Source organism: Mytilus edulis, chromosome 11, assembly GCF_963676685.1.
Source record: "Mytilus edulis chromosome 11, xbMytEdul2.2, whole genome shotgun sequence".
NCBI classification, from domain to species: domain Eukaryota; kingdom Metazoa; phylum Mollusca; class Bivalvia; order Mytilida; family Mytilidae; genus Mytilus; species Mytilus edulis.
The window spans coordinates 5,096,235-5,120,151 of NC_092354.1; the positions used below are offsets into that span (position 1 = coordinate 5,096,235).

Genomic DNA, 23,917 nt, shown 5'->3' on the forward strand with positions numbered 1-23,917 from the left:
CTAGGAGTAAGAGGATGGCAACTGAAAATGACAAAACAGAAATGAAATGTCATGTATATAACAGAATATTTATGTTTTCAGAATGAGGTATTGGCTAAAGAAGATATAGTAGGAACTTTTGCCTCACATGTTGATGCCATTAACACCATCTATTCAAACACAGTGTTTAAAACATTTGACAACTCAATAGATTACAAAGGAATCAGATTTAAAATCCAGAGAACTAAGGTAAGTAAAATAAGAAATTAGCGTTAATTGTTTAATCTTAACTTTTGAACTGATTCAAGGTTATCTTAAGTAAAATAAAGTACTTTTGTTAGTTTGCCTAAAATGTTGTTCTTTGAAATGATATACCACCTGGCTATGACTTCAGTGCGTTCCATATGAAAGGTTTTGAATTACTTTTGGGGGATAAACATCATTACTTTTGCACATGACAGTCACCACCAAAGCTTGGTTAAAGTAAAGCTAGTCAGAAAAACATGTTGAGCCATTTCCCTATGCTACTGTCGTGTTCTTTGTACACTTTGCTTAACCTAGATATTTGGATCTTGTGTTTTTAGGATATTTATAAGCATGGTAGATCTATAAATATCTCTATATTAAAAAACTAAATAGAAAAAGAATGCCAGGGTAAAGAAGCCTTGGATAATTTCTTACAATGAATTAAACATATCTGTATCTATAATGTAAAAAGTATCGTTTTTTTCAGATAATGACTGATGCCACAGAAAAGTGTAAAACATCCCAAGCAAAAACCCTGTGTAGTGACAACATCGATGTCAGTAACTTCCTGAATGAGAACTCACTTATAGATCATTCTGCTTTCTGTCTGGCATACATCTTTACATACAGGGACTTCACACAGGGAACACTGGGACTTGCATGGGTTGGATCTTCTGGACGTAAGTAGTATTTATTGTAGTCATTTTCAATTCCTCCAATTTGGATTGGAATTAAGAAGCTTGCAACCATAATCCATAAATCATGAAATGCATCACTTCTGGCACACGTCTGGCGTATATACAAAATTTAGTCCTGGTATCTATGATGAGTTTATTTACACATTTTGGTTTCCTCTTTTTATGGTCTAGCCGTAGTAGAGGGGCCATTGAAATTTACCGTTGTCTGCAGGCAGTAAGTGGGTCAATCCATACATCTCAAAATTGGTTTCCATTCTCTAAGTTTAATTTGCTTCAACCAAATTTAATGAAATATATACGCAATAACTACAAAAAATACAGATAAAGATTTTGGATTTTACTTTTCCTCTTCCTCTCTCTAACACAGGTTTGCCTCAACCAAATGTTATAAAATGTCTTTAAAAAAAATCTGTGTCAGGGAACTTGTAAGTTTTTTAAAAATCCTGGCTGGCTGCTATTACTTCATCAAGGTAGGCAAGAATCATATTTCACTGATACCTTATTCCATTGCCATTGAAATATTCATGATACTCTACAAAGCATTAAAGTATATTCAAACAGAATGTAGCGATTTGTGAATGCTGTTTGCAGCAATCCTCAGTTACTTTCCATTTTGAATTTGTCTCTGAATTCAGTATTTTTGTTATTTTACTTTTTATTTGATGGTAATCACTCTGGAGATCCAATATAGATAGAGACTTGCTACTTGTAAGGTGTCCTAGCAGTCCTAAATATATGGAAGCAGATATGAATCTTTGCTGGTTACTGTGTTGATTTTCCGATAGTCAATGCAATATCTTATATACATTTAATCCATTATGCCTGTTAGACTTGAAATTAAAAATAAATCTATTGTTTTATTACAGAGGCCTCTGGAGGTATATGTGAGCAGTACAAGTCATTCCCTGAAGGTGGTAAACAAGTAATGAAGTCACTAAACACTGGAATTGTGACTCTGGTGAATTATGGAGATGATGTGGCTCCACGTGTATCACAGCTAACATTCGCACATGAAGTTGGACATAATTTTGGATCACCTGTAAGTTTTGTTTTCAACCCTCATTGTCAATTTCTAGATATTAGTCAAGATATGACCCCGCCTGAATTGTATCTGGTGTATTTTTTTATCACAAGTTCGATGGGATAGATGCATTCAACATAGTAACCAAATTTTGCATTATTTAGTGAGAGGACTTCATCTATATACCGGAACGTAAAGCTAAGTGATATTGCTAACTTCATTTCTTTCTCCCTAAAAAGTTCCTGTATGAGGTCAGCCTCATATGAATAAACAAACAACTGTTCATGAAAAGGGGCACAGTTTGTTCCCAGGGGAATGCAAATTGTTTGTTGATAAGCATGTCCGTCGAACATAACAAGTATGTTGTCAAGAAATCAAGCAACTTGAAATGAAAATTTAAATTTGTAAATAGAAATGGGGAATGTGTCAAACTACAACAACCCAACCATAGAGCAGACAATAGCCGAAGGCCACCAACGGGTCTTCAAGGTAGCGAGAATCTCCTGCACCCAAAAGGGGACCTTCACCTTGCCCCTTAACAAAAATGTATACTAGTTTAGTGACAATGGATGTCATACTAAACTCCAAATTATACACAAGAAACTGAAATTAAAAAATCATACCAGACTAACAAAGGCCAGAGGCTCCTTTTTGGACAGGCGCAAAATTGCGGTGGGGTTAAACATGTTATTGAGATCTCAACTCCTCCTATACCTCTAGCCAATGTAGAAAAATGAACGCACAACAATACGCACAGTAAAAACTCAGTTTAAAAGAAGTCCGATTCCAAACGTCAGAATATAAAACAAAAGAAAATAATCTGACAAAAATACACAAATAACAACAGACTACTAGCAGTTACTGACATGCCAGCTCCAGACCTCAATTAAACTGATTGAAAGATTATGTCTTCATCATATGAATATCAGGTACAATCCCTCCTATTAGGGGTTTAGTATTATACCATCATGAAATATATGAGAAGAACATAACCTGTGTCATGCCAACAGCTGGTTTTAGAATAAATGTGTTTAATTCCGATGCAAAGACCCTATAAGTGAATCAAAATTAATTTACTATATTGCAAAAAAGACTAGTGTAATTGCACATGTTGCAAGTTGAATACCACACAATAATTATCGAAGCATGTATCACATTTTTCAGCATGACAATGGACAGCTATGTGCTCCTTATGGTACTGGTGCATCAGATGCTGGCCAAGGTAACTACATCATGTATGCCTCAGCAACAAAAGGGAACCAGCCACATAACGATGAATTCTCACCTTGTAGTAAAGACAACATGACAAGAGTAATGGATGCTGTGTTTAATGGAAGATATGGGAAAAAAAACTGCTTCCAAAGTATGTTTAATTTAGTCAGCCAAGTGGATAGTTTTAAAGGGACCGTTGTTCTTATATAATGTTTGTTGTCCACTTTGAAGTTCTATTGTTAAGAATTACTATATTGTAAATATGTTGAGATAAGTAAGAAAAGAAAAAAAATGATTATAGATACATTCTTACCCATTAGTTTCTTTTTTCTATGAAAAAGTGTCAGAATTCTTTTCAATTATTATTAATTCTAACATTAAGAAACATCTCCATTATATACATAAGCAGCTATAGCTAGTAAAGGGATGTTTTTTGTCTCGCCTTGACAGAGTCAAAAAACGAGACATAGGTATGCTGTTTCTGGTGTCGACAATGTATTAGTTTGTGATTAGGTCTAGTTTATGGTGAACCACAAGCGGTAGGTCAATCATATTTGGTATGCAGTTGTATAAGCATTGGCACATCTCATTTGCATGGAGATTATTTGGCCCTGTCCCCTCATTCATAGTCTATTGACCTCAAAACTTTTGCTTATTTTACATGTATTAGTTTGTGATTAGGTCAGTTTATTGGGAACCACAAGTGGAAGGTCAATGATATTTGGCATGTAGTTGTGTAAGCATCGGCATATCTGATTGCCATGGAGATGATTAGCTCGGCCCCCTTAGTCATGGTCTATTGTCTTTGAAACATTTGCTTATTTAACATGTATTAGTTTGTGATTAGGTCAGTTTATGGGGAATTACAAGTGGTAGGTCAATGATATTTGGTATGTAGTTGTGTAAGCATTGGCATATCTCATTTCCATGGAGATATATAGACTCTGCCCCCTTTGTCAGGGTCTATTGACTTTGAATTTTTTTTGAGTTATCATGCATCAGTTTGTGATTAGGTCAATTCAAGGGGAACCATTAGTGGTAGGCAAATGTTAATTGGTATTCAGTTGTATAAGCATTGGCACATCTCATTTCCATGGAGAATATTTGGCCTCACCCCTCAGTCACAGTGTAATGACTTTGAAACTTATCTTAGTTTACATGTATTAGTTTGTGATTAGATCAGTTTAAGATGAACTGCTAACGATATTTGGTATGCAAATTAATTAGCATTTGCAAGTATCGTTTCCATGGAGATTATATAGCCCACCCACTCTTATTGACTTTGAAACTTTTCTATAGTTTACTAGTTGATGTGTGTATTTAGATTTGGGAATGACTTATGATAAGTCAATGGTCATGATGGTATTTGGTATGCAGTTGTATAAGCATTGGCACATCTCATTTACATGGAGATTGTTTAGCCATGTAACTCAGTCATGGTTCATTGACTTTGAATATTTTCATAAATTGTGTAAGATGTTAAAGTATTGCTACTTTGATATCAACATTTTCATAATCAAAATTACGAGAGAAAAAGGCGAGACATATCTCTGTGATAACAGTTTATTTTATGTATGTCCATTTTTGGCCAAAATATTTTTGTCCAAATCTACCAGAATTAACTGGCCCTTTAATAATCCAATCTGAAATAAAAATCAGACACAACAATAACCTGGTGTTAATACCCAGTAATTCAGGATGAGAATAGTTATTGTAACTGCTATTTTCCTTTATTAGATGATAATGCTGCATTCTGTGGTAACAGTATTGTTGAAGCTGGAGAGCAGTGTGACTGTGGTTATCATGAAGATTGTACAGACGAATGTTGTGTAGGACGACAGTCTGACGGATCTGGATGTACACTTAAGGCAGGGAAAATTTGCAGGTAACACTTGCTTTGCAGATTAAAATAAGAATTAGTTGTGATAAATTTTTTATGCCCCTGACGTTGCAGAAGGGCTATTTAGTTTACCCTTGTCCATCTGTTATATGTATGTCTGTCCTTATGTACATCCAAAAATTGGTTTCAGTTCTCTTGCCTCAACCAAATTTTATGAAAATTATACACAATGCTTATTACCACAAAACACAGGTCAAATTTGAATTTTGGTGGCGTCACTTTTACCAATCTAGAGTTATATACCTTTACAAATAGAAACATTGCTTAATTTTTATGCCCCACCTACGATAGTAGAGGGGCATTATGTTTCTGGTTTCTGGTTCGTTTGTCCTGCATCAAGTTAAAGTTTTTGGTCAAGGTAGTTTTTGATGAAGTTGAAGTCCAATCAACTGGAAACTTCACTTAAAACTTAGTACACATGTTAACTATGATATGATCTTTCTAATTTTAATGCCAAATTAAAGTATTGACTCCAATTTTATGGTCCACTGAACATGTAAAATGATAGCGTAAGTGGGGCATCCGTGTACTATGGACATATTCTTGTTTGTTTCTATTCTGTTCTCTAACTGTAACTTGCTTCAACCAAATGTTATGAAACGTATACACAATGCTTATTACCACTAAACACAGATCAAGTTTGAACTTTGATGACATCATTTTTGGGTAAAGAATTAAAATCAAATCTATACAGGCAAAGCTGGGAAAATGTTTTATTTCTTTCACAATAAATCAAATATTATATGTTATTCAGGTCTCAGACAGGGTATATACTGTGACATTCCCGGCTTAGAGTTTATATCCCCTAAGCCGGGAATGTTACAGTATATACCCTTTCTGAGACCTGAATTACACATATATTACGGATTACCCCTGACTTAATGTTATTTTCCAGTGCAGGTATTTGTTGACAACACATATATATTGAAAAACCCAACCTGATATGTTCGGCATACATGAAGGATTTTCTAATTTGCTGTGAACATAATTTTATCGTGTATGTAATAATTTATAATAACACTTTTAACATCAAATTAAAGTATTGAAAGTGTTAATTGCGTGATTTTGTATCAAAAATGTATTATTGACTGAAGCACGTCATTATTTTCTCTCTGTGAACCTCTGACAGTCTGATAGCTTATGACTACGTCACATAGTAACCGGTGTTATGATGACGTTTTTGAGGTTCCAATTGGGGATGAAAACGTCGTATATACTCCGGCAGTTTCCTGAATATATACTGACATCTCTGTGTTGTTATCCAATCAGAAACCTCGACACATTTGTAATCCGTAATATATACTTATATTCATCTGTACATTTATATTTACAGTCCTTCCCAAGGAGGTTGTTGTGACCCAGACTCATGTGCACCATACACAACTGCCAAACTATGTAGACCAGCTACAGATTGTGCTGCGGAATCAAACTGCACATATCCTTTTAATGTAATCAGCATTTTCATTTTTCTTGCCTATAAGAAGGTACTGGTTCACAGATTTTGGTTAAGAAGCAGGTATTTCTGATCTGAACAACAGGATAACTATTTTTGTCGAGTCTTCGACTTAAGTTGAAAATGCGAGACTAATCGATCCTACATTCCGTCGGTGTCGTCGGCGGCGTCCACAAATATTCACTCTGTGGTTAAAGTTTTTGAAATTTTAATAACTTTCTTAAACCATACTGGATTTCTACCAAACTTTAACAGAAGCTTGTTTATGATCATAAGATAGTATCCAGAAGTAAATTTTGTAAAATGACAAATCCATTTTTCCATATTTTACTAAATGGACTTTTTTTCTGCCAGGAAACAACACATTCACTCTGTGGTTAAATTTTTAAAAATTTTGATAACTTTATTATACTATTTATTATTTGTACCAAACTAAGACAGAAGCTTGTTTATGATCAAAAGCTATTATCCTGATTTAGAGTAATTTCTCGCAATTTGTTTGGCTGATATTGTCCTAATAAATTTCAGTACAATTTTTTATCACGTCAATTGGAATTATCTCCCTTTGTACCATTGACTTAATAAAAAAAAAGAAATTCAGAGTTTCTTCCCTTTTGTTTATTTACGTCTGCAAGATGGCGACTGGAAGCTTAAAACGTTTTGGGCAGACGATGGATGAATAGATGATGGACAAACGGCTTAAAATAAATGCAGCAAACACACTAAGATCAAACAAAAAGGCCGGGAACACCCTGAGGGAATATTTGAGAGAATCAGAAATGGACATAAGATTTGAGGAATATGATGAAGTTCGCCTGAATGAAATATTGGGGCAATTTTATATGAATGCAAGAAAACCAGACGGTAACCACTACAAGATTTCGTCACTTGAAAACATTCGATATGGATTGAATAGGTATTTAAGGTCGCCCCCTTACAACAAAACATTTAGCATTATAAAGGACGCTGCATTTAACGATGCAAATGTAAATTTCAAAGCAGCGACTTCAGAACTGAAAAGAATGGGTCTCGGTACCACTGATCACTATCCCAGTATCAATGAAACTGACCTGATCAAGTTGTACAGTTCAATCTATTGTGCAACAAATACTCCATCTGGCTTGTACACAAAAGTACAATTTGGCACAAGAATGTACTTTTGCAGGAGGGGACAGGAGAACATGCATTTGATGACAAAAACAACTTTTGGAGTAGAGACGGACCCTGCCACAGGACTAAAGATTGTACGAAAGATGGAGGGAAACTGACAAAGAAGAGAGTTCGGGAGTCATGCCAGAAGTGAAAGGTAAAATAATTTTAACCTCTTTTTTTAATATTAAAATAAAACATATTGCCATTATTGGGTGTAATAAATTATATAGGCAATAATTGTCTTAATACAGAACAAAGTATCGGGTCATTCAAATTTATAACATCAGAAAATTGGGCTGATAAATAATTATTTACCTAAAGGAACAGCTTACAGGTTAAAAAATTAAACATTCATGTACGTTTACTTTTATAAATTGTTATTTGAATGGAGAGTTGTCTCATTGGCACTCATACCACATCTTCCTATATCTATATACGTTATTTGCCATGGTGTTATCATAATGTTCATCATTTAATTTCAACATATACATGTACATATATATATATATAAAGCTATTGAATAATAAACACAGACAGTACGAGAACATGCATAATAATAATTTCAAAACACAAAAATCATTCACATTTATTAACATGATTAAGACTTATAAATATCACAATATTAACCAAATATATTAAATCTTATTATCTAAAATAAAAAAATAAAAAATATGACGACTATAAAATACATGTACCCCTTTTATTTGCAGATTCACCTTATTGCCCTGTGAGCTCATTCGAAATGTATGTGTCAAAGCTTAATCCAGAAAACAACAGATTATGGCAGAGACCTCGGTCCAGTTTTTACAGTACAGATGATACCTGGTACTGCAATGAACCAGTCGGAGAAAAGAAGTTAACAGTTTTCATGTCCCATCTTAGTAAAAGTGCTAACCTATCACAGATTTATACAAATCATTCTATTAGGGCTACAGGTGCTACAATTTTATCAAAGAATATGGATGGTCCAGCCCAGATTATGGCCGTCACTGGACATAAAAGTGTCCAATCCCTAACTGTGTATCAACAGGTTGGTAATTCAGAGAAAATTAAAATGAGTCAGACATTGTCAGACAATTTAGTCAAGAAAAATAATGCAATGCCATCAATTTCTTCTACAGCAATTCTTGCATTGCAAGCTCCTGAACCAGTTTCATGTAATCAGCTGGCATTGCCTATCACAGAAAGCAGTGCAAATGCAAATGAAAATATTCAAAGAGAAGGAGGTAGAATTGACTTTTTGAAATATCTAGATGGACTTGACCTTGCTGATGTTTTCGGTGAATACAAAGAAAACAGATGTGTTCAAAACAATGTTAAGTCTGAAACACGTACATGTATGCAGTCAAATCCTGCCGTATTTAATGACTGCAAATTTACAATAATCCACAATTTAACAATCAACAAATGACACTTAAATCTCATGGTGGAAAATACACTTTGTTAATTGAATTAATTGGTTGATAAAACTGTTTTAAGAGTTTGTGATATTTAACATTTTAATTTTTCAGGAATTAACTTTTGCATACAAGAATATGTGAAATATTCATTTACATTATATATATACAATTGTTATTAAATGTTAATAACAACAGTATTCAGTAGACAAAACAGACACAAAAAAAATATTTTGACACTTATTATTTATGTACTTTTCACTGCAGTGCTGGGTAAATATAAATATATGAATCAAACTTGCATAATGTTAGTTTTGTATTGCTGTTCTTCATCATAAAGTTATATTGCCTCTTAAAATGAAACAAAACCAAAATTGAGATATGTTCGATATTCATGTATTTTGGATTCCAACTTGTCATAAATTTACCTTACTGATATGAAAAAACGATAGATTTTATATAGATATCAGGTTAAATTTGTTACACAGTGTGCCTATACAGAATTAATAATGGAAAAAACATAAGCAAGTGGTGTTATAGCAAAATCAGGATAAATTCGTTACACAGTGTGCAATTGTCCTAATACGGAATTTATCGGGTCAATAAAATTCATATCGGGTGAGGCGAGGCAACAGGAATAATGTTCAGCAAAGTAAGATTTACAAATAAGTCAACATGACGGAAATGGTCAGTTGACCCCTTTAGGAGTTATTGCCCTTTATAGTCAATTTTTAACCATTTTTCGTAAATCTTAGTAATCTTTTACAAAAATCTTCTCCTCTGAAACTACTGGGCCAAATACTTCCAAACTTTAATTGAATGTTCCTTATGGTATCTAGTTTGTAAATTGTATCCGAAGTTATGATCTATCAACAAACATGGTCGCCATTGCTAAAAATAGAACATAGGGGTCAAATGCAGTTTTTGGCTTATAACTCAAAAACCAAAGCATTTAGAGCAAATCTGACATGGGGTAATAATGTTTATCATGTCAAGATCTATCTGCCCTGAAATTTTCAGATGAATCAGACAACCTGTTGTTGGGTTGCTGCCCCTGAATTGGTAATTTTAAGGAAATTTTGCTGTTTTTGGTTATTATCTTGAATATTATTATAGATAGAGATAAACTGTAAACAGGAATAATGTTCAGCAAAGTAAGATTTACAAATAAGTCAACATGACGGAAATGGTCAGTTGACCCCTTTAGGAGTTATTGCCCTTTATAGTCAATTTTTAACCATTTTTCGTAAATCTTAGTAATCTTTTAAAAAAATCTTCTACTCTGAAACTACTGGGCCAAATACTTCCAAACTTTAACTGAATGTTCCTTAGGGTATCTAGTTTGTAAGTTGTATCCGAAGTTGTGATCTATCAACAAACATGGTCGCCATTGCTAAAAATAGAACATAGGGGTCAAATGCAGTTTTTGGCTTATAACTCAAAAACCAAAGCATTTAGAGCAAATCTGACATGGGATAATATTGTTTATCAGGTCAAGATCTATCTGCCCTGAAATTTTCAGATGAATCAGACAACCTGTTGTTGGGTTGCTGCCCCTGAATTGATAATTTTAAGGAAATTTTGCTGTTTTTGTTTATTATCTTGAATATATTTATAGATAGAAATAAACTGTAAACAGCAATAATGTTCAGCAAAGTAAGATCTTCAATTAAGTCAATTTGACCAAAATTGTCAATTGACCCCTTAAGGAGTTATTGCCCTTTAAAGACTTTTTTCACAATTTGTTCATCATGTTGACTTACTTTAAAAAATCTTCTCCTTTGAAACTGCTGTATCAATTTCAGCCAAACTTAGGCTAAATGAGTTTCAGAGTATCTAGTATAAATTTTATATTTTATTTCCTTGTATGTCAAGAAACATAGCTCCTATGGCTAAAATAGAACATAGGAGAAAATGATTATTTTTTTTGGCTTTTGAAGAAAATAGGACGATCCAAAAAAATTTAAATAAATTGAAAAGCCAAAATAATCATTGATGAGAGATTTAACCAAAAGAATTAAGGTGAGCGATTCAGGCTCTTGAGAGCCTCTTGTTTTATTTGATAAATGTTATTATTCAGAAGAAACTTTCAACAAGAGTTCTACAGTGTCTACAAGCCCTTTAGCATAATAGAATACTCAAATAACCCAAATATTTTACTAATTGACAAAGCTACTATAGAACTGTCTTGTTTATAATACTTAGTACATATTACTTTCTTGTATGTTCTTTCAAATGGACTGAATATGTGGTTCTTTACCTTAACTTCGATGCAGTAGTAGAATCTATATTTATATACGGTATTGGTGTAATATTTCAGTCAAGTTTTTGTATATGATTTGCAATACACATAATATATATGATTTAATGTAATCTATTTTAGTACACAATTAGTACAATATTTGATTTTAAAAAAGGCTAATAAATAATATTCAGCTGTGTTTGAAATTAAAAAAAAGAAGGCAAGCAATATTTGACACTCATGTTTATGAAGAAGTTGAAAACATACAAAAACCATTAAGATTATCATGACAAAAAAAAGTTGACAGGGATGATTTGTACAAAATTTTAACTCGTAATTTCATATTCGAGCGTTCAGTTATAACTTGGTAGTTAAACATTGTAAAGAGCATTTGAATTCTTGAAAAAAAGTTTGGATTGGTTTTTAATTTTAGATGATATGGTTAAATTTTGTATTAGATATCACTTATTTGTAAAAAAATCAACTAATGTATATGTCCCAATCATATTGAATATTTTCCTTAACTTTTTCACTGGCCAAGCAACATGTCCAAAATCAGATGCCAAAGAGGACTATGTAAGCTACTGCAACGACTACACAAAAGTCTGTGTAGATGGGGTGAGTAATGTAAAGAAATTTATTAGAATGCAAAATACAAAAATCTTAACATGTTCTGTATACTTAAACAAAAATGTTGTTTACTGTACAATGAATCACATACAGTACAGGAGGTTATTTTTTTGGGTGTAAAATTTCGCAATTTTCATTGGTGAAATATTTTTGCAGGTTTGACTGTATTATGAATTGAGTCAGCATTTAAATTTGCTTTTAAAATGTTTCTGAGGACTTTATATTTTACACAAAACATGGATTTTTTTAGATGCAAATAAAATAAGTTATTTATGATTTAGAAACCTTTTGAATAAACAACCAAGATAAACAAACTCATCCTAGAGACCCAGATTAAATTTTGAATATACCACTGCTTTTTGTCTTCAAAAGACTCATCAGTGATGCTCGAATCCTTAAAAAGTAAAAAAGGCCAAATAAAGTACGATGTTGAAGAGCATTGAGGACCAAAATTCCTAAAAGATTTGCCAAAGACAGCTTAGGTAATCTATTCCTGAGGCAGAAAAGCCTTAGTATTTCAAAAATTCAAAATTTTGTAAATAGTTAATTCATAAATATAACCATATCAATGATAATTCATGTCAGCATAGAAGTGCTGACTACTGGGCTGGTGATACCCTTGTGGAATTAAAATTCCACCAGCAGTGGCATCAACCCAGTGGTTGTAAATAAACTCATTATAGATACCAGGTTTAAATTTTGTATGTACATGATGATGTTATTGTTTATTGATATTTCTTCTTTCAGTTATGTACTGGATCTCTGTGTTCAAAGGTAGATTATGTTGCCAAGAGCAAAGTAACCTGGGTAGAATGTTTTGTTAAAGCCCCTGGTGATACTGTTGCAGACAAGGAAATACAATGTCTTCTTGGTTGTAGTAAGTATAAGTGGACACAACATATTATCTAACCTATTTTGCTATATCTGACAGAATATGTTATAGAAGAGCATTCGTTAAATTTGAACAAAATTATAAAGTTTTGCCCTTTTCTGTCTGTATGTCCCAAAATTGGTTTCCTTTCTCTAACCTTCGTTTGCCTCAACCAAATGTTATTGTTGAGCCTGCAACTTTAGTTGCAGAAAGCTCGACATAGGGATAGTGATCCGGTGGCGGCTACGGAAGGTGGAAGGTGGAAGACCTGGATGCTTCATACTTTGTATATAGATGCCTCATGTTACGAAGTTTCCGTCAGTCACATGTCCAATGTCCTTGACCTCATTTTCATGGTTCAGTGACCACTTGAAAAAAAAGTTCAAAATTCTCTCTTATTGTAAGTAATAGGATAACTATATTTGGTATGTGCATACCTTGCAAGGTCCTCATGCCTGTCAGACAGTTTTCACTTGACCTCGACCTCATTTCATGGATCAGTGAACAAGGTTAAGTTTTGGTGGTCAAGTACATATCTGAGATACTATAAGCAATAGGTCTAGTATATTCGGTGTATGGAAGGACTGTAAGGTGTACATGTCCAACTGGCAGGTGTCAGCTGACCTTGACCTCATTTTCATGGTTCAGTGGTTATAGTTAGATTTTTGAGTTTTGGTGTGTTTTTCTCATACTTTATGCAATAGGTCTACTATAATTGTTGTATGGAATGATTGTAAGGTGTACATGTCTAGCGGGCAGTTGACATCTGACCTTGACCTCATTTTCATGGTTCTGTGGTCAAAGTAAAGATTTTGAGATTTAGTGTTTTTATACGACCGCAAATTTTGAAAAAATTTTCGTCGTATATTGCTATCACGTTGGCGTCTGCGTCGTCGTCGTCGTCGTCGTCGTCGTCGTCGTCGTCGTCGTCGTCGTCGTCGTCGTCGTCCGTCGTCCGAATACTTTTAGTTTTCGCACTCTAACTTTAGTAAAAGTGAATAGAAATCTATGAAATTTTAACACAAGGTTTATGACCATAAAAGGAAGGTTGGTATTGATTTTGGGAGTTTTGGTCCCAACATTTTAGGAATAAGGGGCCAAAAAGGGCCCAAATAAGCATTTTCTTGGTTTTCGCACCATAACTTTAGTTTAAGTTAATAGAAATCTATGAAATTTTGACACAAGGTTTATGACCACAAAAGAAAGATTGGGATTGATTTTGGGAGTTTTGGTTTCAATAGTTAAGGAATAAGGGGCCAATAAAGGGCCCAAATAAGCATTTTTCTTGGTTTTTGCACAATAACCTTAGGTTAAGTAAATGGAAATCTATGAAATTTAAACACAATGTTTATGACCACAAAAGGAAGGTTGGTATTTATTTTGGGAGTTTAGGACCCAACAGATTAGGAATTAGGGGCCAAAAAGGGACCCAAATAAGCATTTTTCTTGGTTTTCGCACTATAATGTTAGTATAAGTAAATACAAATCTATGAAATTTAAACACAAGGCTTATGACCATAAAAGGAAGGTTGGTATTGATTTTGGGAGTTTTGGTCCCAACAGTTTAGGAAAAAGGGGCCCAAAGGGTCCAAAATTAAACTTTGTTTGATTTCATCAAAATTGAATAATTGGGGTTCTTTGATATGCCGAATCTAACTGTATATGTAGATTCTCAACTTTTGGTCCCGTTTTCAAATTGGTCTACATTAAGGTCCAAAGGGTCCAAAATTAAACTTAGTTTGATTTTGACAAAAAATGAATCGGTTGGGTTCTTTGATATGTTGAATCTAAAAATGTACTTAGATTCTTGATTATTGAAGTTTTTTTGGTCCAGTTTTCAAATTGGTCTACATTAAGGTCCAAAGGGTCCAAAATTAAACTTTGTTTGATTTCATCAAAAATTGAATCCTTGGGGTTCTTTGATATGCCAAATCTAACTGTGTATGTAGATTCTTCATTTTTGGTCCTGTTTTCAAATTTCAAATTCTACATTAAAGTCCAAAGGGTCCAAAATTAAACTAAGTTTGATTTTAACAAAAATTGAATTCTTGGGCCTCTTTGATATGCTGAATCTAAACATGTACTTAGATTTTTGATTATGGGCCCAGTTTTTAAGTTGGTCCAAATCAGGATCTAAAATTATTATATTAAGTATTGTGCAATAGCAAGTCTTTTCAATTGCACAGTATTGTGCAATGGCAAGAAATATCTAATTGCACAATATTGTGAAATAGCAAATTTTTTTTTAATTAGAGTTATCTTTCTTTGTCCAGAATAGTAAGCAAGAAATATCCTATTTGTGCAATAGCAAGAATTTTTTTTAATTGGAGTTATCTTTCTTTGTCCAGAATCAACTTAAATCTTTGTTATATACAATATACAATGTATATACACTTTTTACTACCAACTGATAAATTTAAATAATCTTTACCATTCAGTGATAACAAGCAGTTTTTTTACATCTTAATATTTTATGATGTATTTAAATGAGTAGTTATTGTTGCAAACTCCATTAGAAATTTGAATTGATATCAGTTTTGAAAAAGGGAAACGGGGATGTGAAAAAAAAGGGGGGGGGTTAAATTTTTCTCATTTCAGATTTCATAAATAAAAAGAAAATTTCTTCAAACATTTTTTTGAGAGGATTAATATTCAACAGCATAGTGATTTGCTCAAAGGCAAAAAAAAACCTTTTAAGTTCATTAGACCACATTCATTCTGTGTCAGAAACCTATGCTGTGTCAACTATTTAATTTTAGATTTAAAAAGTTTGAAGAAGAAATCTTTAATTGATTTGTAAAATCTTGGCATTTGTTTTGTGTAAAAAAAAACCATGTAATGTCAAAAATTTGATCACAATCCAAATTCAGAGCTGTATCATGCTTGAATGTTTTGTCCATACTTGCCCCAACTGTTCAGGGTTCGACCTCTGCGGTCGTATAAAGCTGCGCCCTGCGGAGCACCTGGTTATCTAATACTATATGCCATAAATCAACTACATTTGGTGTATGGAAATATTTTATGATCTATATGTCAGTAGCGCAGGTTTTATTTGACCTTGACCTCATTTTCACAGTTCATTGCTCAGTGTTGACTTTTTATGTTTTGGTTTGTTTTTCTTAAACTATAAGAAATATGTCAACTATATTTGTTGTATGGAAGAATTGTCAGCTGTACATGTCTGCCTGGCATGGTTCATCTGACCTTGACCTCATTTTCATGGTTCATTAATCAATGTTTCGTTTTCTTTGGTTAATGTTGAGTTTATGTGACAGTTGTAATAAAGCTTTATATTTAGGTCTATCAACATAATATCAATGATTAGTAAAGAAGGCAAGACATTTCAGCGTGTGCACTCTTGTGAAACTTATACACAATACTAATTACCACAAAACACACATTAAATGGTGGTGTCCCTGGCATACCGTTCTAGAGTTATACCCCTTCACAATTTGAAAAAAAATGTTTCCTTTCTATAACTTTTGCCTCAACAGAACTCATATCAAGTTTTAATTTAAGTGGCATCACTTTAACAGTTCTAGAGTTATGCTCCTTTATAAATTGAAAATTTTTTGTTCCGTTCTATCATAGAACTAAATTGCCTCAACCAAATGACAGGTAATGCTTATTATGCCAAAACTCATAAAGCTCATAAAGCACAAATTTGGGTAGTGTCACTTATCATCTTGAGTTATGTGTCTTCATAACTGTATATGCAAGAGGACATCATCTGTGTACCATGGACACATTCCCTTTTGATATACTTCTCACTTGGATCTGTCCTTTAACATTCATAACTATCCCATAAACCCTTTGCCAATTGGAAGCAAACTTGACTACTAGCATACTTTGGGTGAATTAGTTATAAAATTATGTCTGATGAACCTTATCCAACAAAACAAAAATAGAAATAGTGTTTACATGCAAAATCTTACAAACTGCTTTCTCCTGTCCATTTCATCCAAACTGTAAGACAATTTCTTATATGAGTTATTGCCCTTAAATGACATTTGTTTTGTCCCCCAAACAACGGACACATGCAGGGGACATCAGAATACTGGGCATCCGTCCATCCAGCCTTGTTAATATACAGTCCAGCTATCGCGGATTCACCAAAGCACGCGATTCCACGATGGAAATTAATTAAAGATCTTGGATTTCCGTGATGGACGCATTTAAAAGATCGCGACCTTTTACCTAAATGATATCCAAATCTGGTCTGCGAAGTCCACGATGACGGTTGATTTACAGGATAAAATAATTCCTTTAGTGATGCTACATTATGTAAGCTGTCTTAATGTGAGTGCAATGAGATGAGACAACGAGGTGTAATTGGGTCTACGTGCAGAATAATAACAAAAAAATGTTTTAAAGGGTTTTTTTTATTCATTAAGCAAATGTATGATATGTGATTCCAAAATACTTTTTATTCTGAATTAAGATAAAATATTTTAATTTCATCCTCCCGAAAAAAAGCTTTAATTTGTTTATCAAATTTGAAACACGCTACCTTTGTCGTACCTTAATTTGGATCTTATTGTTAGTTCAATAGGTAAGCAACAAGGTCTAACTGGGTGTACATTTAGAATAAAAAATACATTTGTTTTTTAAAGGCTTACTCATTCATAAAAATATGTATGATATGATAACTCATTTCTTTTTATTCTGATTAAAAAAAATTATTTTAATTTAATCCTCAAATAAAAAGTGGTAAATTGTTTAATAAATTTAAAACATGCTACCTTTTTTGTACCCCAATTTGGAAGTTACAAAGATTACAATGCCTGTCAATCATTACCCCAATAAAGGTTAATAAACGCATGACCTGCATCGGCCAAGAGACACCTGCTGTTATAAACAAGTACATGTCCGATTTATATTTCAACAGGTAAACATTAGTTAGTTAACAGAAATTGATAGGTGTTTTTATTAAATTGTTGAATGATAGTTTAAACCAAGCTTCACATGTTCTTAATTGAGTCTTTTATGCAAACATTTATTTCAGGAGGATAATACGTCACTTGGATTGTCTGATTAATGTCTTTGATTTCGTTTGAATAAAGTACAAAATTTAATCCATTTATACACATGATACACTTTCAATCTTTTTGCAATAAAAACAAATGCTGGTTTTATTTGTTACAAAATTTTCAGCATTTTAATTCTATAATTATAAAAATATGACCAAATTATTAAACACAATCTTTTTTACTTATTTTGGACTGGTTGGAAGTTGTTTATAAATGTCCAGTGACAAATATCTCGTATATTGTCGTGCAATTTCTTTAAGCGATGTTGCTGGTTAGCGCGTTTATTTAATTAATTCCCCGGTCAATATACCAGTCTTTAAATCCCTGGGACTGTTAGACAACAGGACAGTTATCAAATAGAGTTTTAATGGCATTTAGTATACATTCAACATTGAGCACTACAAGACATGGTTAAGACCCGGGGTTTATACATGTACTTATATGATGCAAAGGACAGACTGTAAACTCGGATGCCTATTTTCTGCATTAATTAGTGCATGTCATTTTTGAAGATAACGGTTGGAACATTATGTAAATAATAAGAAAAAAATGGTGGAAAACATGTTTGTCGTATGATTTGCCAAAAACTAAGCTTTATCAAACTTAGTGGGGTATATTGAAAATGTAGTGCTGGGCAAACAAAAAGACATAATTTGTAGTACTTAAGCATAGAGGAAAAGACAGAAGATGGACTGGGAGAAGAGCTAAGTTTATTGTATTTGATTTAATGCAACAATGTCAAATATCTTTTTGAAAGATTGGTGTGGTCCGTGTGGTCCTTAAAAGGACCGTTGTAATCTTTGTGTAAACTGTATACACCTCAAAGGACGTCGAAGTCTAGCTCTTGATAATGGGGGTCGTCTGCTGGTGGGTTTTTCTCAATCTGGACAGCAGCAAGTGCAGGTCTTTGCTTCTAAGGCTGCCGACGCAGCATCTCATTGACAGCATTGAGGGCATTCGTCCGGAAGATGTCTTCCTGACGGGCCTCAGGGTACATCCAAACTGTGAATTGACAAATTATTTGTCGCCTGGCTGGGTCCAGTTCACGCTTGCCATGCTTCCCACCACCATTCCAGTTGTAGAAGTAGCGCAGGTTGTCCATGCCGTACAATTCTGGAAAAAACCTTATTGTTAAGGCAGCCGCAAAATTACCAGAGCTCTTTGCCGAAACCTTGATTCTTGTCAGCTCCTCATTTGGAATGTTGTACAAGTCTGGTATGGCAGGTACCTGTTGGTCGTCTACAACTGTTCTATATAAAAACAAATTTTCTTTTTCATCTTCACAACAATAGTTTTCTGTCAAACTGGATTTCCTATTCAAGGTCTGTATTGACTAAAATATGTATTTAAAAGATGTTGATTTTAATCGATTGATTGAATTATGGTTGCTCGTTTAACCTTCAGGGACAAATATTAAATACATATTCTGCGAATGAAAAAAATACACTATTGATACAATATATATGCTAGATGTTTGAAATGGCGTGAAAATGAGAGTACATATATGTTGTTTGGTAAGAATTTACAACTGACCATCTATTGACACCTACTATTTTCAAAAGGTTTCATAGACTTCTCTTCCGATAAAGTTATTTGCAAAAGGAAATTTTCTTTCAGTTTCGTCATTTAATAAATAAAAGAATGATTATCTTTGTAAAAAAGTAAGTTGTATAAGAAGCGTAAAGATCAAATTAATAAAAAAAATAAAAATTAAATAAATTCCGACAAAGATGTGTACAAGAATTTAAACGTTTTCAATTAAAAAAATGGTAAGTAAATTCTGCCAAACATAAATCTGTATTTTATATGTGTTGCCAATTGTTACATTTACGGGTATTTATAATATTCTTACAACCGTGAGAATTTATTTTGGAAATTGTTTACGATGACATATTGGGTTATTGATCAGCTGAATACCTGTACATGTACATTTACCTGGTTGAAATCCGTTGACAAGTTCGTTTATTCTCGGGGGCAGTATAATGTCATTTGCTGGTATATTGTGCAAGAGGGTTTTATGGCTTGATATTTTTTAAGTTTACTGATGTCCTTTTCGATTTTTTAAACATACATGCACCATACAATAATCAGTTACAACAAAACAAAAAGATGTTTCTCCACCATAAAACAATTCACTTAAAAATCACCAGATGTCAGCCTCTTCCATACTATTACGTAGTAGTGTTTTTCAAAAATATGAACTGAATCATTTGTCAATTGCCATAAAGACTAAATAGTATGATATACTGTTCCCAGTAAAAACCTAAACAAAAACCTTTCAACATTTCAATAAGCCCAATTTGTAAGACAAGTATCATTTTAATGATAAAATGAATATCACATTTTTTTTTCTTTCTCTACGGAAACAATAAAAGAGGCGGGGAGGGGGGGGTGGGGTAGGATCTTCATCAGGACAACGGGATCGGGTGTTTTTAAGCTCGGGATTTCAAGATTGACCCTTTCTGGATCGTAAAAATATTTTTTTTGAATTTCGGGACGTCAGGATTTAAATTTATTTAAATTTGGAACCACGGGATTTTGTCTTTTTAAACACGGGATTTCGGGACCAGGACCTCTCCTAACCCCCCTCATAAAAGAAAACAATTAATTAGTCGCAGGATTTTAAACTAATTTTTTATTGATAATTAATAACTTGTAACATTAATGATTGTACGAATCTCAAACAATTTTCAATTTACAAATTTCTAAAGATAATGAGTTCAAAATCAGTGAATATAATGTAGCTCCTCCTTCTACATTCGATTATTACCTGAACACCTGTTTGTTGGTTTAAACTTCTCGTATGACTTTTGTGTATTTTCCTGCAGGTATGCCTCACCACACAAATTAATGTAGCTCCTCCTTCCACAATCGATTATTACCTGATCACCTGTTCATTGGCTTTTTTTAGTATTTTCCTGGTATGCATTACCTCTCAGACAAAAGTACAAACGAAAGACCGCCCAATGTCAATCAAACTTTACCTGAGCTTGAATAGAACTAACAACAGGACAAGAGGAGTAATTACGGGTCAATGTGATTTTAAATAACAATACACAACCAATAAACTGACAAATTTTCGCTACCAGCTTTTACCACCATAATTAATTCTCAAGCACATTCATTGTAACAAAAATTTAACATTATCGATAACATCAAATTCTGCGTTATTACAATATATATATTCTATTGATTTCCACGAAGGTCCACGATAAAAAATTAACTTTGTCCGCGACCATAATGGACTTTTCACGCCATATTATCGGTAAAAATTGAATTTCCCCATCGCGATAGTCCGCATCTTTAGATGGACTTTTCGGGAATCATCTTGGCGGTAGTGTAGCTATGACAAATGTTAATAAAACTTTTACCATAGATATTAATAAGCATTGTCTAGGACAAGTTTGAAAATCAGTGCCAATCAACAATTTTTAAAAGGTTGCAAATATTAATTACCATAATGGGGCTTATAAAGGTTACAATGGAACCTTTATTGCCACAAATTTGTAGGTAAAAAGATATTTTGTAACTGTTAGAAACATTTTCTAATGTAACTCCAGTAATTTCAAATCATGTGTGGTCGTTTGCGGTATTTTCATTGATAAACCTGTTTTCCATCATGAAATAGAAGTTGGAACTGCTTGTGAATAATGCTTTACTATTGTTAAAATAAGTTAAAATCACACAAAAACAATTTATAAACTTGTGTTTGTTTGATATCATGCGTATAAGAAAATAAATATGGTGAGAGTGTATGGACATTTTGTATTTAATAGATACCACTTGAATACAACTTTAATGTTCTATCCTCGTGTAAAACAATGTTGGATATGTTTATCACATTAATGTTTGAAGGATCTTAAAATACAAGTGTCAATATGAACACCAACACAGAAGCTGTAACAACATTTGCATTTTAATATCAAAATTACAAAAAGCAAGTACAAGAAGCTTTGTGTCAATTGTTTATTTTATTTATATTCTTGAATTCTTGCATTTATTTCTTTGAACATTCACAGAATTTTTGTACATTTTTCCATTGTGTAAAATTTTTCAGAAATTAACAACACAGATGACTGCTACAGTTCAGAAAGTGATGCAGCTGGGAAACCTGGACCATTCCAAGATTTAATAACTGAAATAAGAAGCAAGAAAGAAGATCAAGCCTATAAAGTTGAACTACCAGCAGGTCTTTATTGTGTTGTAAAATATTACATTCAGTTTACTTGCTTCATATAGTAAAGATAACATCAGAAATTTTGTATTCTAAATAGGGCTTCCAGAACTAATTGAAAGGTGGGGAAAAGGGGGGGATAGGGTTCTGAATGCACTTCCATTATAATTGTGTGGTGGTTATTCAAGACACAGAAACATGTACATGATGTATGACCGGGGAAGTCAAGGATAAAGTAGGTTGAATTTTCAGGGATATATGATACATTAAACCTACTAATACTTGCAAGAAATTTATTTTCGTAAGTAGAAAATAACACTTAGATATTTAAATTCCCCCAAATATATGAAACTGTATCACTAACCTGTCAACACTGAGGTGCACTCAACTCCATGCTTGATTGGCAGTTTTAAACTCTATGTAGTTGATTGTCTCCTGCCACTAAGGTTTAAAGGGTCTTTGCAACGGAATTAAAAACAATTTTTCTAAAACCAGTTGTTGGCATGGGTTATGTTCTTCTCATATATTTTATGATGGTATAACACTAAACCCCTAACAGGAGGGATTGTGCCTGATATTCATATGATGAAATCATAATCTTTAAATCAGTTTAATTGAGGTCTGGAGCTGGCATGTCAGTAACTGCTAGTAGTCTCTTGTTATTTATGTATTTCTGTCATTTTGTTTATTTTCTTTTGTTTCATATTCTGACATCGGACTTGGACTTCTCTTAAACTGAGTTTTACTGTGCGTATTGTGGTGCGTTTGTTTTTTCTACATTGGCTAAAGGTATAGGGGTAGGATTGAGATCTAAAAAAAAACATGTTTAACCCCGCCACAATTTTGCGCTTGTCCCAAGTCAGGAGCCTCTGGCCTTTGTTAGTCTTGTATGATTTTTAAACGACCGCAAAAAATGTTTGCGTTTGTATAATGGTATGTTGTCGCCGTCTGCTTCCTTCGAGGACACATTTGGTGTCCGGACAATAACTTTAGTTTAAGTGAATGTATCTCTATGAAATTTTATAAAAAGGTTCAATACCTTCTGTTGTTGTTGTTTTGACATGTTCTCCATTTCTATTCTCAATTTTATTAGTCAACCAATTCAAACTAACCACCAAGAAATAGCACAATAATGCTGAAAGTGGCATCCAACACAAATCACATTTTAAACTTCATAATTGTTTTTTTCAGGATCACCATGTAACAATTTCCAAGGATACTGTGATGTATTTAAACGTTGCAGAGGAGTCGACGCAGAGGGTCCATTGTCAAGATTAAAGAATCTTTTATTTAGTTCCGAAACATTCACAAACATAAAAGATTGGATTACTGTAAGTTATGATGTTCTGTTTTAAGTTATATATTCAGGGATACAATTTTTGTAGGCGTTTCCAAGCAGTAGTTAAAATAAAAAAAAAAATCTATCTTTAGAATTCATTTTTCTTAAAATTGTTTTTTTATTATATTATTGGTAAAGACCAAAGATAACAATTAACACATGAGGGTAGGAATGCCTTTTATAGTCAGGCGTTCAACAGTCATTTTTATACGACCGCAAAAATTGAAAATTTTGTGGTCATAGATTGGTATCACATTGGTGTCGTCGTTGTCTGAAGACATTTGGTTTTCGCACTATAACTTTTGTATAAATAAGTAGAAATCTATGAAATTTTAACACAAGGTTTATGACCACAAAAGGAAGGTTGGGATTGATTTTGGGAGTTGGTTCCAACAGTTTAGGAATTAGGGGCTAAAAAAGGGCCCAAATAAGCATTATTCTTGGTTTTCGCACAATAACTTTAGTATAAGTTTATATAAATCAATGAAATTTAAACACAAGGTTTATGACCACAAAAGGAAAGTTGGGATTGATTTTGGGAGGTGAGGTCCCAACAGTTTAGGAATTAGGAGC

The 23,917-nt window shown here is 33.2% G+C and overlaps 1 protein-coding gene and 1 pseudogene across 6 annotated transcripts in view; both read left to right on the forward strand.

Annotated features, from left to right (window-relative positions):
- The window catches only part of LOC139493916 (disintegrin and metalloproteinase domain-containing protein 10-like), a 60,194-nt gene that overhangs the window by 23,602 nt on the left and 12,675 nt on the right, over positions 1–23,917 (forward strand). For 3 of the 6 annotated variants that reach the window (XM_071282075.1, XM_071282077.1, XM_071282079.1), the window contains exons 7-16: positions 82–228; positions 713–905; positions 1,790–1,962; positions 3,109–3,307; positions 4,894–5,041; positions 6,390–6,491; positions 11,834–11,918; positions 12,678–12,807; positions 21,889–22,020; positions 23,197–23,336. In XM_071282075.1, the coding sequence (XP_071138176.1) occupies positions 82–228; positions 713–905; positions 1,790–1,962; positions 3,109–3,307; positions 4,894–5,041; positions 6,390–6,491; positions 11,834–11,918; positions 12,678–12,807; positions 21,889–22,020; positions 23,197–23,336 (1,449 nt within the window). Of the gene's footprint in view, positions 1–81; positions 229–712; positions 906–1,789; positions 1,963–3,108; positions 3,308–4,893; positions 5,042–6,389; positions 6,492–11,830; positions 11,919–12,677; positions 12,808–21,888; positions 22,021–23,196; positions 23,337–23,917 lie in introns of all 6 variants that reach the window. The other 3 variants (XM_071282076.1, XM_071282078.1, XM_071282080.1) reach the window with 1 other exon arrangement.
- On the forward strand, positions 7,114–9,153 carry LOC139493917 (uncharacterized; annotated as a pseudogene).